The 14,019-nt window shown below is 40.6% G+C and overlaps 1 protein-coding gene and 1 long non-coding RNA gene across 4 annotated transcripts in view; one reads left to right on the forward strand and one right to left on the reverse strand.

Moving 5' to 3' along the window:
• LOC118238595 overlaps positions 1–14,019 on the forward strand; it is a 61,565-nt gene that overhangs the window by 31,714 nt on the left and 15,832 nt on the right. The window contains exon 3 of the long non-coding RNA XR_004769318.1: positions 1,224–1,318. This is a non-coding gene — a long non-coding RNA (uncharacterized LOC118238595). The remainder of the gene's footprint in view (positions 1–1,223; positions 1,319–14,019) is intronic.
• Positions 1–14,019, reverse strand: part of Apbb1ip (amyloid beta precursor protein binding family B member 1 interacting protein) — a 107,272-nt gene that overhangs the window by 27,897 nt on the left and 65,356 nt on the right. For all 3 annotated transcript variants that reach the window (XM_027405348.2, XM_035442795.1, XM_027405347.2), the window contains one exon: positions 1,589–1,675. In XM_027405348.2, coding sequence (XP_027261149.1) covers positions 1,589–1,675 — 87 coding nt within the window. The remainder of the gene's footprint in view (positions 1–1,588; positions 1,676–14,019) is intronic.

The raw sequence follows: 14,019 nt of genomic DNA on the forward strand, positions 1-14,019 counted from the left end.
TATGCAGATATATTTTCATTGCTACAAATTGAACATAATTAAAGCACAGTGATTAATCACAAAACAATATGTAATAAAAATAGCTTTAATAATTCAAAAGATACAGGGCATAGTTCAGGCAATACAGTTCTTTAAAGTTTCTATGATTTGCTAGTATTCACATCAACCACAAGTGTATCAGCATCCAGTATATATATAATATATATATATATATATAATATATATATATATATATGGGAAAACACACACACACATTTTGAAGTAGTTGGAGATTTTACAGTACATGATTTTGCATTTACTCAGTAATTAGAATTCATGAGTTGTGATTTTCCCTCCAATATTGCTCCTTCCAGCACTGTGGCTGCTCTCTACACATGTGTGATTGACCTATATAAATACATTATGATGCCAATCCTATCACATACACCTGTATGTTTAGGTTGTATGTGATGGGTTTGGAGCAATGATGTCTTCATGTACGTGGACAGACCCACCTGGAGATGGATAGAGGAACATTGTCTCAGTTCCTATGACCATCAGAAATGTGTTTTACAGTGGTCTTAGATGACCCCTGTGAAAGTGTCATTCAACCCTAAGGTTGAGAACCGCTGGTCTAGAGTCCAGTGGCTGGAAGCAGAAAGCACATCTCATTTTCATTTTGAAATCCCCATTGCATTTACAGAGCAGAACCAGGCCTGGAAAAGCATGTTCAGGACCTTGGGAAATGGCATCCAGGTCAATCTGCTCTAGTTTTGGTCTAGACCTTTTAGAATGTGACACAGAATGGAAACACAGGAGGAAGTGAAACCACCAGGGAACAGAATATGGAGCTCTTTAGTGTCAGCGAATTGGTTCCATAGGCTCTGTGTTTATCACTAGGTCTGCACTTCCAAGAGACAAGCCTATTAATTCAAGACAGATCAACATTACATTGGGAGTGAATCAAAGTCAACTTTTCTGGGGCTCTAGGATGCCCATGTGTAACCTAAGACCTGAAAGAGGGTCTCCATCTTTAGCATCATTGCCTTAATAGCTTCCAACAAAGTCCACTGTCAGAGAACTTCTGGAATGTGCCTCTCAAAGGCACTGGACATTCATCACCACTAGGGTTCTGTGGTAATCCCTTATGATTTGCTATTGGAGGCTCACAGAGACAAGTTCTAGTTATTAGCACATGAACAACTCAGGCAGAGTCACACCCTAAGTCATGTCTCTACCTCTAGACCTCACATGTGAAGAGCCTCACGGAAGACAACGATTTGGAAATCCGTACATCTCATTCCATAGAGTCCTTCTGAAGTGGAACATACATGTCACAGTGAGTTTTATGATGATCCATGTCTTTTTAGTGAAAGAATTACTAATTCAATTTCATAAAAGCAAACTATTTTATCTAAAGTTGCACTTTATTACAGCTGACTCAAAATAGCCATTGAATTATTTAGATGACTATCATTTGGTGATAATTAGCATTTACAACCAAATTTTATGGAGTGTTTCAGAATTTTCCATTGTTGTGTGAGCAAATAATTTAACAGATCCAGTAAATGTCCTTTGCATTTATTGCACTTTGCAAAGTGAAGCTTACCTCAAGTAAGGTTTCTTTGTTTTTAGCATTCATTTTCTCGTTGGTTTCTTTGTTTTCTTTTTTCCCCTTGTTATCCAAGTAGAAATTCTAGATAAAACATTAAGAGTTCAGATTAGCAAGTATTCATTACTACAGTGAATACTGCATCAGACTCGAGATCTTGCTGGAGAGAGATGTTTCTATGTAAGAACATAAACAAAATAGAACTGTAGTAACTCTATTAGTGAAGCAACAGGACCAGCTGCTGCATCACCCAGGCTCAAGAAAAATCTTAGCTTCTTCCCAGAAAGCAGAACAGAAAATATTAGCAAAAGGGTGTGACACCATTTTATTGTTAATTTCCATATGTTATGAACCTCAGTGTCAAATACTGAAAGCTGAGGGGCACTCAGGAGAAGCCCAGGGCTGGGGTGAAGTTTGAACCTTTGTCCAAGTTCAGCAGGAGAACGACTCTGGTCAATGAGTGCAAGTCCTCAGGTCTTAGGGCTCCATGTTTGTTTCAGGTGATGAAAGTCAGGACATACTCTCTTACCATGTAGCACATGGGTGTTAGAACTATAGTAAGAGGGAGTGTCAGAGGCTAAAGCATGGGACACCTGGCTCCTGGTATATGATGCTTGTCATGTTAGTTACAAAAGACTGAATTAAAAAATGGGTGCTGAGAAGGCCAAGAACACTTTTGTTCTGAAGTGTGCCTAGTGTGACACTGTGGAAAAGGAAGGCAAACACAAGGTGGACCAATCTCCTGGGTCTGTTTGGGACTGGCCTCTCTATATGATCTCATTAGATGCCAACAAGAGCATAGGCTTCATGCAGGAGAAACTACACCTACAGACTATTTGGAGAATCTCAACCATGAATATGCTAAAGTTCTGTGACATCAAAATTCTCTATAGTTTCTTTACATTATTTTGAATTAAATGCAAACTCAAAAATAGCTACAGAAAGATTATTTGTCCTACATGGATAGTAGAGAGCATGAGTTACCTGTTATTAATTCTTCTTGCATCCCAGCTGGTCATGGGCCTTGAATAGGCCATTTACTAACCATTATTCATAAATATTAAAATAAAGTAGCAGTCAGTACCTAAGGATGCATGTTCTCTTCTGTTAGAAACTGCTGTGTAAGCTTTGAAGCCTATGGGGCTTATTCAGGGCTTATTATTACTATTAGTTGCATTTTTGTTTAGTAGTAAGAGAGAAAGTGAAACAAGGTGTGGTAGTTTTAATGTAATTGGCCCCCATAATCTCATCGTGAGTGGCACTACTAGGAGGTACGGCTTTGTTGGAGTGGGTATGGCCTCATTGGAGGAAGTGTGTCACTGTGGGGGTGGTCTTTGAGGTTTCCTATGCTAAGGATACCACCCAGTGTCTCAGTGGACTTTCTGTTGCCTGCAAGATGTAGGACTTTTAGCTACTATGTCTGCTTGCACACACACTGCCATGCTCCCCATCATGATGATAATTGTAGACAGAAGTTTCTGTCCTATCCAGTTCCACAGCCCTTTAGTCCCAAATAAACAAACTGAAGCTTATGTAAATTATAAATTGTTTTGCCTATTGCTCAGGCTTACTACTAACAAGCTCTTACAACTTAAATGAACCCATAATTTTTATCTATGTTTAGCCACGTGGCTTGGTACCTTTGCTCAGTAAGGCATTCTCATCTTGCTTCCACTGTGTCTGACTGCAATTCACTTTCTGTTTTCCTCTTCCCAGAATTCTCCTAGTCTGGTAGCTCTACCTATACTTCCTGCCTAGCTACTGGCCAATCAGCGTTTTATTAAACCAACATGACTGACAAATCTTTACAGTGTACAAGAGTATCATCCCACATCAGATAATGGACTAAACCTCTGAAACTGTAAGTGAGCAACCCCAATTAAATGTTTTCCTTACAAGAGCTGCTGTGTTCATGGTGTCTCTTTACACAGTAGAAACCCCCACTAAGACACAAGCTAAAGCTGAACTGGGTCATCATTTGAATTGTATACAGATTCTAAACTAATTATTGAAGTGCATCTATTGACTATGAAGTCCCTGGGAAAAGACCTTCTTTCCACAGAGTTTGTTTATAGATCATGAGTGTACCTATAAGGTTAGGATTACTATCTTCTCTTGACCCTAGTATTCCATTGCTTAGCCTAGTGGCATGAGAACTGTCTGGTTGTGGTCATGCTATGGTTATATTAGTACATTAATTTGCATTCAATACTTGTTCAGCTATTACTCTTATGGCATTTGGAATGGTTACTTTATTTTGAGGCTTACATGTTCTATTAAGCTGGTGTTTCCCCAAATAAAGTGAAGTGGATGATTATTTTTTAAAGGTGGGGAAAAAAGATGGGGCTGGAGAGATGGTGTAGCACTTAAAAGTGCTTGCTGTTTTTTCAGAAGTCCCAGGTTCGGTTCATAGCACCTATATCAGATGGTTTAAAACCACCTGTAACTATAGTTCTAGAGGATCTGATGCCCACAGGTCTCAGAGGGTACCTACATAGACAGGGACACACAAACTCTTGATGTGTGTACACACACACAAATAAAGGTAATAAATTAATACTAAAAAGCAAAGAAAAAAGGATAGACTTAACAGCAGCTTATCTTAAAAGTCATTAAGACTACCAATTAACAAATGGGACTGCATAGAGTGAAAACACTTCTGGATGGCAAAAGATAGCATCATTCAAGAAAAGAGGCAGCCTACAGAATGGGGAAACTTAACCAATTATACATTTGGCAGAGTGTTAGTATCTAGAATATCCAAAGAACTCAAAAAAAAAAGCAAACAACAACAACAACAAAAAGCCAATCATCAAGAAAACAAACGACCCAATTATAATTCAGGGTTTGCAATAAAACAGAGTTCTCAAAAGATGACACACTAACAGCTGATAAATATTTAAAAAAATGTTCAACATTACCAGCGGTCATGGAAATGCAAATCAAAACTAGTTTGAGATTTCTTCTTCACCAAATGGCTAATGTCAAGAAAAACACATGACAGCACACACTGGTGAGGATTCAGGAAAAGGGCAACATTTATTCACTGCTGGCAGGAGTGTGGCCATTATGGAAATCAGTGGGGGTTCCTCAAAAATCTGAGAACTGACCTATCTACTGGATTTTATAGTATAAAAATCCAGCTATACTACTCTTAGGCATGTACCTAAAGGTTTCTGTTCCTTACTACAGAATTACCTGCTCATTCATGTTCATGGGTGTTTTGTGTATAATAGCCAGAAAATGGGAATACCCAAGATGTCCATAAACTGATTGTTAATAAAAATGTGGTACATTGTGCAATGAACTATTATACAGCTGTTTAAAAGTATAACTTGCAGAAAAATAAATGGAACTGGAAACAGTTGTCCTGAGTGAGGTAACCCAGACCCACAAAGACAAACACTGTATATTTTCTGTCTTATAGGAATGTTAGCCTTTAGGCTTTGGATATATGTGTTTTGTTCAGAATACCAACACAGGTTAGGACAATGGGGTGGAGAGGCTCTTTCAAGGAAGGGGAAATAGAATACAGTGTTGTAGAAAAATAGAAGAGAAGATTAAATGGAGTGGAAGATAAGAGGGCAGGCAAGAGGAGGTAATATGGGAGGGGGATAACTAACAATAATGTCTTTTGAAAAAAATATGGAAACCTTGCCATTGTAGAAGCTTACTAAAACATACACATATATAAAAGGAGCTTATATAATTCTATACTGTGGGGACAACACCCAAACCAGACCAAATAAAAAACCTAGTACCAAGAATGGGTTGCATATTTTTGAGCCATTGGCCAAACACATTCCATAGACTCCCACATGATGGTTGGTTGGCAATGCTATTGGTTACTGTCTAGCACTTGACAGTAAAACTCTATTACTAAAGACAGCAATTGGGTCATAGAACATGAAGAAATCTAGCTCAACCAGAAGCTTCATTCCTACTAACCAGTATTCATATTTGTGGAAGGTTCTAGACACACTACTGGAAGAGAAAAGTAATCATCAATCCCATTCAACTGTGAACCCTGTGAGCTACAATAATTACCTGCCCACAAAGATATGCCCTCTGATCCAATAGTGGAACAAATGCTTTGGGAGCAACCAACCACTTTGATTGGATTTAAGGCCTGCTTTACAAGATGGGACTCATACTTGATACTGATAATGAAGTCAAGAACTTGAGGTTAGACAAGTATGAGGCCCTATGGGAAAAGCTACTACTATTATTTTGCTAAGTGGGCATAGCAATAAAACAACTCCTGATGACATACTGCCATGCCCACTCAATGTAACACTCAAATCCCATAAGAGTAGATTCTTCTTGTAGTAAATGGTAGCCAACACAGAAATGCACAACAGTTCAATGTGCAGAGAATAAGAGACTTTGGAATGTTCAGCTCTGAAAGAGATATCTATGTTATACCCATTCCTGTAAAAGTTCTGGGAGCTATGTGGAAGAGAGGACAGAAAGATTTTAAGAGAAAAAAAAAAGAAAAAAAAAAGATTGTAAGAGCCAGAGGTGGTGAACAACTTCAAGGAAACAGTGTTTTCCTGACACAACAGGGGAGACACACACATAGGATCACTGAGACTGTGTCATCAGCATGCACAGGACATGCCCAAGCTCAAACCAGACAAAATCTCAGTGTGGAGGAGGGGAGGTGGGCATGGAGCCCCACTCCTAGCTAAAGAGCTATTGGCATTTGATTGTTATCAAGAAAGTGCCTTAGTTTGTTTTCTACTGCTGTGATGACAGGGAAAGTCAATTTTCTTCAGTTCAGTGACACCAGAGAAGGCAGTGGGTGGTGGGAGACAGAGAGAAAATCATGTTTGGTGGGTAAGGAGTTGAGGGAAGATCTGGGAGGAGTTGAGGAGAGGATGAGTATTATTAAGATATATTGTATGAAATTATCAAAATACAAAACATTTTTTTTTTGATCCACCTGCCTCTGCCTCCCGAGTGCTGGGATTAAAGGCGTGCACCACCAACGCCCGGCTCAAAACATCTTTTAAAAGGCTACTGAAGAGAAAGAGACACAGCCTTATTTATTACAAGCCAAACATCTCATGGCTTGAGTCAGGCTCATCCAAAGCTTTCTCAGAGGCTTTGATGAAAGGACAAAAGGAATCTACTTCTGTGCCCTTTCCCAGAGGCAGATTTGGCAAGGTCCATTCAAGGGGTTAGGATTTTGGTAAACTGGCTTCCCCCTCCTCCAAAGAGACTTAAGTTATCAGCTCCCAGGCCACTGTGTGCTTGATCTGTGATGCAATTGGAAAATCCTATGTTCCTTTTTTGAAACATTGCTTGATTAGCCTCCTGTTAACTTTGTCCTATTGTATGATAACGTCACACTGTCTCTGTCCCATTTTCCCCTTACAGATTGTAGATAAAATGTACTTCTTGACAAACTTTCTTGGCACAAGACATAGCTTGTACAAGACCTCCTGAGTCCAGACTTTCCTATTTTCTTTATCTTCTGATTCCCTGGTTCCTCCTTTCATTAGCTGGTCACCTGCTTGATGGTCGAGGTCAGTGGACAATGATCTAATTCATACAGCAGGACTCACATCATGAGTGGCTAACAGAATATATTTATTAGACAACCTTGATTTAAATAAAACTGGCTTGTAATGAAGTAAATATAATATTTTTCAAAAATAGTAATTCCAGGTCACTGAACGATATCATTCCACTTGGGTTTAATTAGTAGACTTCAACTTTTTATGACATTAAGGAATGCCACCTCCAGACCTATTGGAGATGGGCCTTATAATTAGTTTAAACAGTGACAATATTACTGTCACTGTCAGCACAGAAGAAGCTTTAGCTCAGATGCTCACAAGTGGCAACTAGTTAAACCATGTTCAAACAGAACACTGACAGAGCTGTGTTTTTTACCCCTGTTTTTTAATACATCATTTCCTTGACTTTAACTTCAATATAACCTGCCATGTAGGGCGTGATGGTGGTGGAACATTCTAAACCATTTTTGGTGTAGACTGGTGTGAACCTAAAATCATGAGAGCCATGAAGCCAGATTTGTGACTTTTGTCTATAACCCTTCACTGGTTATTACCTGCTAATTTCCTTCATTGCAGGACAGGGATTTTAATAGCATCCACTTTCATGGAACTGCCTCACTGTTGAAGATGATAATGACAAATGCTATTATTTAGTGACAGATACAACAGCTTTATAAAGCTAAGGACAATTAACAGTGGGGAAGTCCGGGCTACTCACAAGAAGCCACATTTAAAACTTCTGGTGTATATGTGAAGCCTCTTCAAGGGTACACTCACATCAATGTCTACATCTTTAACCTCTATTTCTAAAGAATCTGCTGAGATAATGGGCAAATTCTTTCACAATTCCTTTCCCATTCCTTAGAAATAGAGGGCAACCAGCACACCCACAAGAACCTTACTGTTCTGGGTAAAGCTCAAAGGCCAGAACAAAGGAATCACTTGAAACACTGGCATGAAACAGTGAAAGACTCATAAAACTCCTTGTTTGAAAGTCAAGTGATTTCTAATGCTTTGCTTCCCTCACAATGGAGAGTGCCTAATTATCTTGTCAGTCAATGGATGAAAAGAACCATCATTGAGCCTTCAGTGGCTTTTAGCTGACAACCTGGAAGGAGTTCAAAGACTTAAATGGTCTTTTTCTATTCCCATCCATTTATTAATTTGAACACATTTTCTCAATGCTTTTTATCTGTAAAAAATAGTTAACACCTGTCCTGGTTAGTTTTTAAAAAATATTTATTTATTTATTTATTTATTTATTTATTTATTTATTTATTGTCAACTTGATAACAAGCTAGGGTGATCTAGGAAGAGGACCTTCAGTTGAGAAAATGCCTCCATCAGATTGTAGGCAAGTGTGTAGGATATTTTCTTTAATAATTGGTGCCAAGGGCCCAGTCCACTGTGGGTGATGCCATCCTTTGGCAAGTTGTCTGGGATGGTATAAGAAGCAAACTGGGAAAACTATGAAGAACTAACCAGTAACTACCATTCCTCATGGTCTCTGCTTCAGTTTCTGCCTCCATGTTCCTGCCTTGAGTTCCTGCCCTGACTTCCTTCAGTGATAGACTGTGATCAGATGTGATGATGGACTGTGATCACATATGTAAGCCAAATAAAGCCTTTCCTCCCCATCTTGCTTTTGGTCATGGTATTAATCACAGCAATGGAAAACAAACTAAGACACTATCTATAAAAATAGAAAACACGAGCATAATTGATTCAGAACATTCATTGATTAATTTTGGAATTAATTAAGAGTGACCTGCCTGTAAGACATGCCAGTGCAATAGTGACACAAATCTTGTAGGAGTAACCAACCAATATTTGACTTATGTTATTCCATGGGATGGAACCCATACCTAGCATTCCTTGGGTGGCCAAGAACCTGAGATTACATAGGTCAGGGACCTAAGGGAAAGCCAAATACCACTGTTCTGCTAAAGTAACATAGCAACAAAATGACTCCTAATGACCACTGCTGTACTCATAGCAGTGCCTTGCTCAGTCATCATTAGAGGAGCTTCTCTCTGCTGCAGATGGAAACAAAAACAGAGACCCATGGCCGGGCAATATGCAGAGAGTGAGAGACCTTGAAACATTCAGCCATAAAAGAGATGTTTCCATTATTTCCCTCTCCTCAGGGCTTAGGAAGCTATGTGGAAGAGGAGGTAGTATAAGTAGAAGAGCCAGAATAGGTGGAGAACACCAAGGAATCAGGGTTTTCTAGACACAGCAGAGCTGGCACTCCTACAGATTCATGGAGACTGTGGCAGCATGTACAGGGCCTGCAAAGGTCGTCACCAGATGGGGTCCTAGAGCTGAAAGGAGAAGTGGACACATGCCCCCATCCCTAGCCCAGAAGCTCCCCCCACCAACTGATAGCCACTTGCTAATGAAAAAGTTTGTTTTCTCCAAGGGAGTCTCACTGGGGAAACAAACTACTAAGTGTAGGCCCAATACCCATAGCAGATGGCCAACACAAAACAACTCAACAGCATCTTTGGAAGTTCTTTGTCTCAATGTTAAGTCAGGGCTATCTTTTCCCCATTCTACCTTACAGGTCCTTTGTGTATATAGTATGGCTTCCAGTTTTCCATTTTTTAGAAATGGGATTTCTGTGTATGCAAGCAAACAAGAGTGTCTCTGCATCTGTATGTGATTCTTGTGATTTTTTTTCTTCCGCTCTTTTTTCTTGTCTGGTTGTTTTGTCATCGTTCGATTTATTTTTTAAAAATCATTTATCTTATTTCATTATTACTCCCTAGATGCCTATTTGTTTTCTAATGAGCAACAGAAGGGGTATGGATCCAGATGAGAGGGGAGGTGGGAAAGAGCTCCGAGGAGCAAAGGGAGGGGAAAACCATAATTAGAAAATATTGTGAGTTCAAAGCCAGCCTGTGCTCCATAGCAAGATCTTGACTCATAAAGGGAGTGGGAGTTGAGAAAGGTGTCACCAGATAAGTGTGTGAGGTGGTATATGGGTCCAGACATGCAAGTTTGAGCTCCATTTATAGATGTAACCACCATTGGAGGTGGCCATAATGGCTATGTAGGAATAGATGAAGCAGCAGAGGAAGGAGTGTAAGGACTCAGGCATTATGCTGGCCTGTCCCTGTCACCTGGCAGAATGCACTCAGGCAGTAAGTACCCTGGACAGCCCTGGTCATGCAGAGTCTGAACACAGGTGCCAAGGACACCTTTAAAAGAAAGACATACCCCCCCTCCACTTATGCTTTTTTCCATCTCTTTCCCGCTCTCTCTTTCCTGCTGTCCCCTGGGGCAGACAGGACTTTCCCTGTCTCCCTCTTCTGTCCTCTGTCTCTGTGCCTCTTGACCTCTTTTCTCTTTCCTCCCTCCTCCTTCCCCTTTCTAATAAAATTTCTCACTTAAGCTCTGTCTGCCTGGCATACTTGCCCCTCCTCCTCGGTCACTCTTGTCTGCCATGGAATCCACCAAGGTCCCCCCCCCCCAGCAAGGTCCCTCTCGTGTTTTATCATAACAAGGAAGTCTACTGAGATGGAAAGGAACATCATAGCTATGGTAAGGACAGAGATGACAGAGATAGAAACCCAAGGGAGGTCTGCAACCAAGGTGCTTGTGTGGTCTTATAACACTCAGTAGCATTGTACCCAAGCACTGTACATGGCTAGCTCACCCACTGCCGATTCCTCCAGGAATGAGGCTAAAACAATCGCTCCTGAGGAGATCTGAAGTGCTCTTAAATGGAAGAGGGTGCAACAATGACGCTCAGCAGGGCTATCAGCACACACCCCATTTTTCTCCATTCTCACACGGGGGTGACCTGCTATCCATTCCCACTCAACAGAATTCTCCCCGATCCACAGTTAAGCATCTTCTGTCCTGCAAATGTGCAGACCCTGGTTTCTCTCCACAAGCTTGTAACTGATCGTGGCTAACTTTATCGGAAATGAGTACTGCATTTGGGTGAGATCAAACCACCTTCCTCCCATACATCATTTTAACAGTGAATCGAATGGATTTCACGCTGCAGTGGCTTCTTTAGGGCAGAAAGAGCAGCTGTGGCATTATTACAAACTGAGAAGTAGAATGCAAGTGCTGTCAGAGGACACACTGAAGTAATAGTCGGCACCAGACACCTGAAGCCAGCTACGCAGTCTCTTTTCTGGCCATTGGTGAATGCCTTTGACTTATGCCTGAGTAGGCCCTCTACGAAAAAGTGCTGGAAAATCCTTCTGCTGTTGTTTCTCGGAATTGAGCTCAAAACTTCCCTTTACGTGTGTTTTAATGCCTCTGGGACATAGGCACTATTTTCTTTTTTAAAGGTTGTGTGTGTGTGTGTGTGTGTGTGTGTGTGTGTGTGTGTGAGAGAGAGAGAGAAGAGAGAGAGAGAGAGAGAGAGAGAGAGAGAGTGTGTAGGTTGCACAGGTGTATGGAATTTAGAGGACAGCAGTCAGGAATCAGTGTCGTGCCCCTCCCCCCACCTTGTGGGAACCAGGGATCAAATCAGGTTGACAGGCCTGAGTACAGGTGTCTCTACCCACTGGGTATCTTGTTTACCTTTTTCCCTCCCCCTCCCCTCCCCCTTCCCTGTCATTTCCACCCCTCTCTTCTCTCCTTCATTATTTTCTCCTTTAATTAAAATTTTAAGTACACATATGAAGTAACAGGCTTCATTATGACACTTTCCTTTTTTTCTCATGCCTGTCTTTTTTTAATTATTATTTTTTATATATTTGAATTACAAACAAGATTGAATTACATGACGATCCCAGTTCCCTTCTCCCTCCCTTCCTCCTCTACCACCCCCCAACTAAAATCCTACCTGTCATATGCATTATGACACTTTCATTCATGTAAGAAACTATACTTTGTTATTATTCATACCCTTCCCTCTGCCCTGCTCCACTGCCCCTGTCTTCCTCTTGCCGGTCTCTTTCTACCTCACAAATAGTCTCCCTTCTGTTTTCATATCACCTGTATAATATGATTAATCTTTCTTGTTAAAACTAGATTCAGAAAGAAAGAAAGTGGGCGGAGTGCCAGTATTCATCTTTCTCTGCTTCCTGGCTGTGAATAATTTTTACAACATAAGGTAATGCATAGCTTCAGTCTTAAGTTGCACACTGTCTTCCATGTTCTGGCCTCCTAGAATAATGCATGTGTATTAGGTGCTGAAAACAGCAAAAATAGAGGTTGAAAACAATCTTATAAAATGAATATCCACCATAGATATTGAACACAACATGCAACATTTGATATGGATTTTAAACAATGATGTTTGTGATACTGATTGTTATCTGCATTAATTGGAGTAAGTTACTTAAACCCTTCTAAAAACTCTGCAAAGTGCCCCTCATTCCTTCCCCATGTGATGCCTTCTGTACTGTTCAATAAAGATGGAGCAAATCCGTTTGATAGGGACAGAAACAGACAGAGACAGACACTGGGGACAGACACAAATACAAACACAAGGACAGAGATACAAGATAGCCTTGAGGCAAACACAGATTCAGACCCATACCACAGACAGAAGACAAAAGACAGAGGGGCTATGAAGTACAGAATTCAGATTTAGACTCACTTTTGATTAAATGACACTGAAAGGAAATGCTTTTTATTTCTTTCGTTAATGTGAAACCAATGCTTTATTGAGGCATCTGGTCTGTGGACCTGAAATAGTGGCCACACCCCTTTGGGTGTGGCTTCAGGTGGACAGAAGCAGAAAGAGAGAAGCTTGAGGCAGCTTTCCGTTGTGTACTCTTTTCTGGTGGGTCAGTGGATCTGGTAGGAAGAGCAGGGAAATGCTCTGGTGGTTCTTTGTATTTTTCTGTGTATTTGTCCCCAATAAACATCTATTTATCATTTATCTTGGGCCTCGTTATATAATTACATCATCGACTTCACCTTATTGGTGACTTTATTATTAAGCTGTTCAAACTAACCGGAAAAAGCAATACCAATGGTTGCTGAGAATCTAGAACAATAGGAAGTCTCATACAATGATAAAGAGAAAGCAAACCTAAAAATTATCCAGAAAATCCCTCTTCAGCATTTGCCATAGCTAAATAGAAACATAATCTATGTCCCAGTAATTTTATTCATAGGTATATGTGCAAGAGAAATGTCTGTCTATGTTCACCTAAAAACATATACGAGCATTACTATTTAATTACTACTTAGATACCAAGCTAGAAACAAACTGCATGCCTGCCAACAACACAACAGCACAGGTTAGTTATGTGATCTTGTCAACTTGACTAGATTGAGAGACATTTAGGATATATTTTTTTTTTTTTTCGAGACAGGGTTTCTCTGTATAGCTATGAAGCCTATCCTGGCAGTCACTCTGGAGACCAGGCTGGCCTCTAACTCACAGAGATCTGCCTGCCTCTGCCTCCCGAGTGCTGGGATTAAAGAGTGTGCCACCAACGCCCGGCTCATTTAGGATATTACTAAAACACTCTCTGATCCTGTCTGTGAGGGCATTTCTAGAGTCACATAGGCCATGAGGACCCTGACCTAATGAATGGATTAATCCTACGACAGATTCAGTCTGAATAGAATACTGTGAAGTGGTAGAATCTCTCTCTCTCTCTCTCTCTCTCTCTCTCTCTCTCTCTCTCTCTGTGTGTGTGTGTGTGTGTGTGTGTTTGTGTGCTTGTGCGCATATGTGCGCTCGCGCTGCTTGAAGGAAGTAGGTCACTAAGGCTATGTCTTTGGGGTTCTAGCTTTCATTAGCCTTTTTCTGTTACTACCTTATTCTGCTTCCTGTCTGCCATGACATGAAGCCTCCCCCCCCCAACCCATATCCTCCTTACCACAATGGGTGTAGACCTCTGCAACTGTAAGCCAAATAAGCCCTTTCTCTCTTAAGTTATTCCTGTCAAGTATTTGGCTACCACAATGATAAAACCA

This window comes from Cricetulus griseus, chromosome 3 (genome assembly GCF_003668045.3).
Source record: "Cricetulus griseus strain 17A/GY chromosome 3, alternate assembly CriGri-PICRH-1.0, whole genome shotgun sequence".
NCBI classification, from domain to species: domain Eukaryota; kingdom Metazoa; phylum Chordata; class Mammalia; order Rodentia; family Cricetidae; genus Cricetulus; species Cricetulus griseus.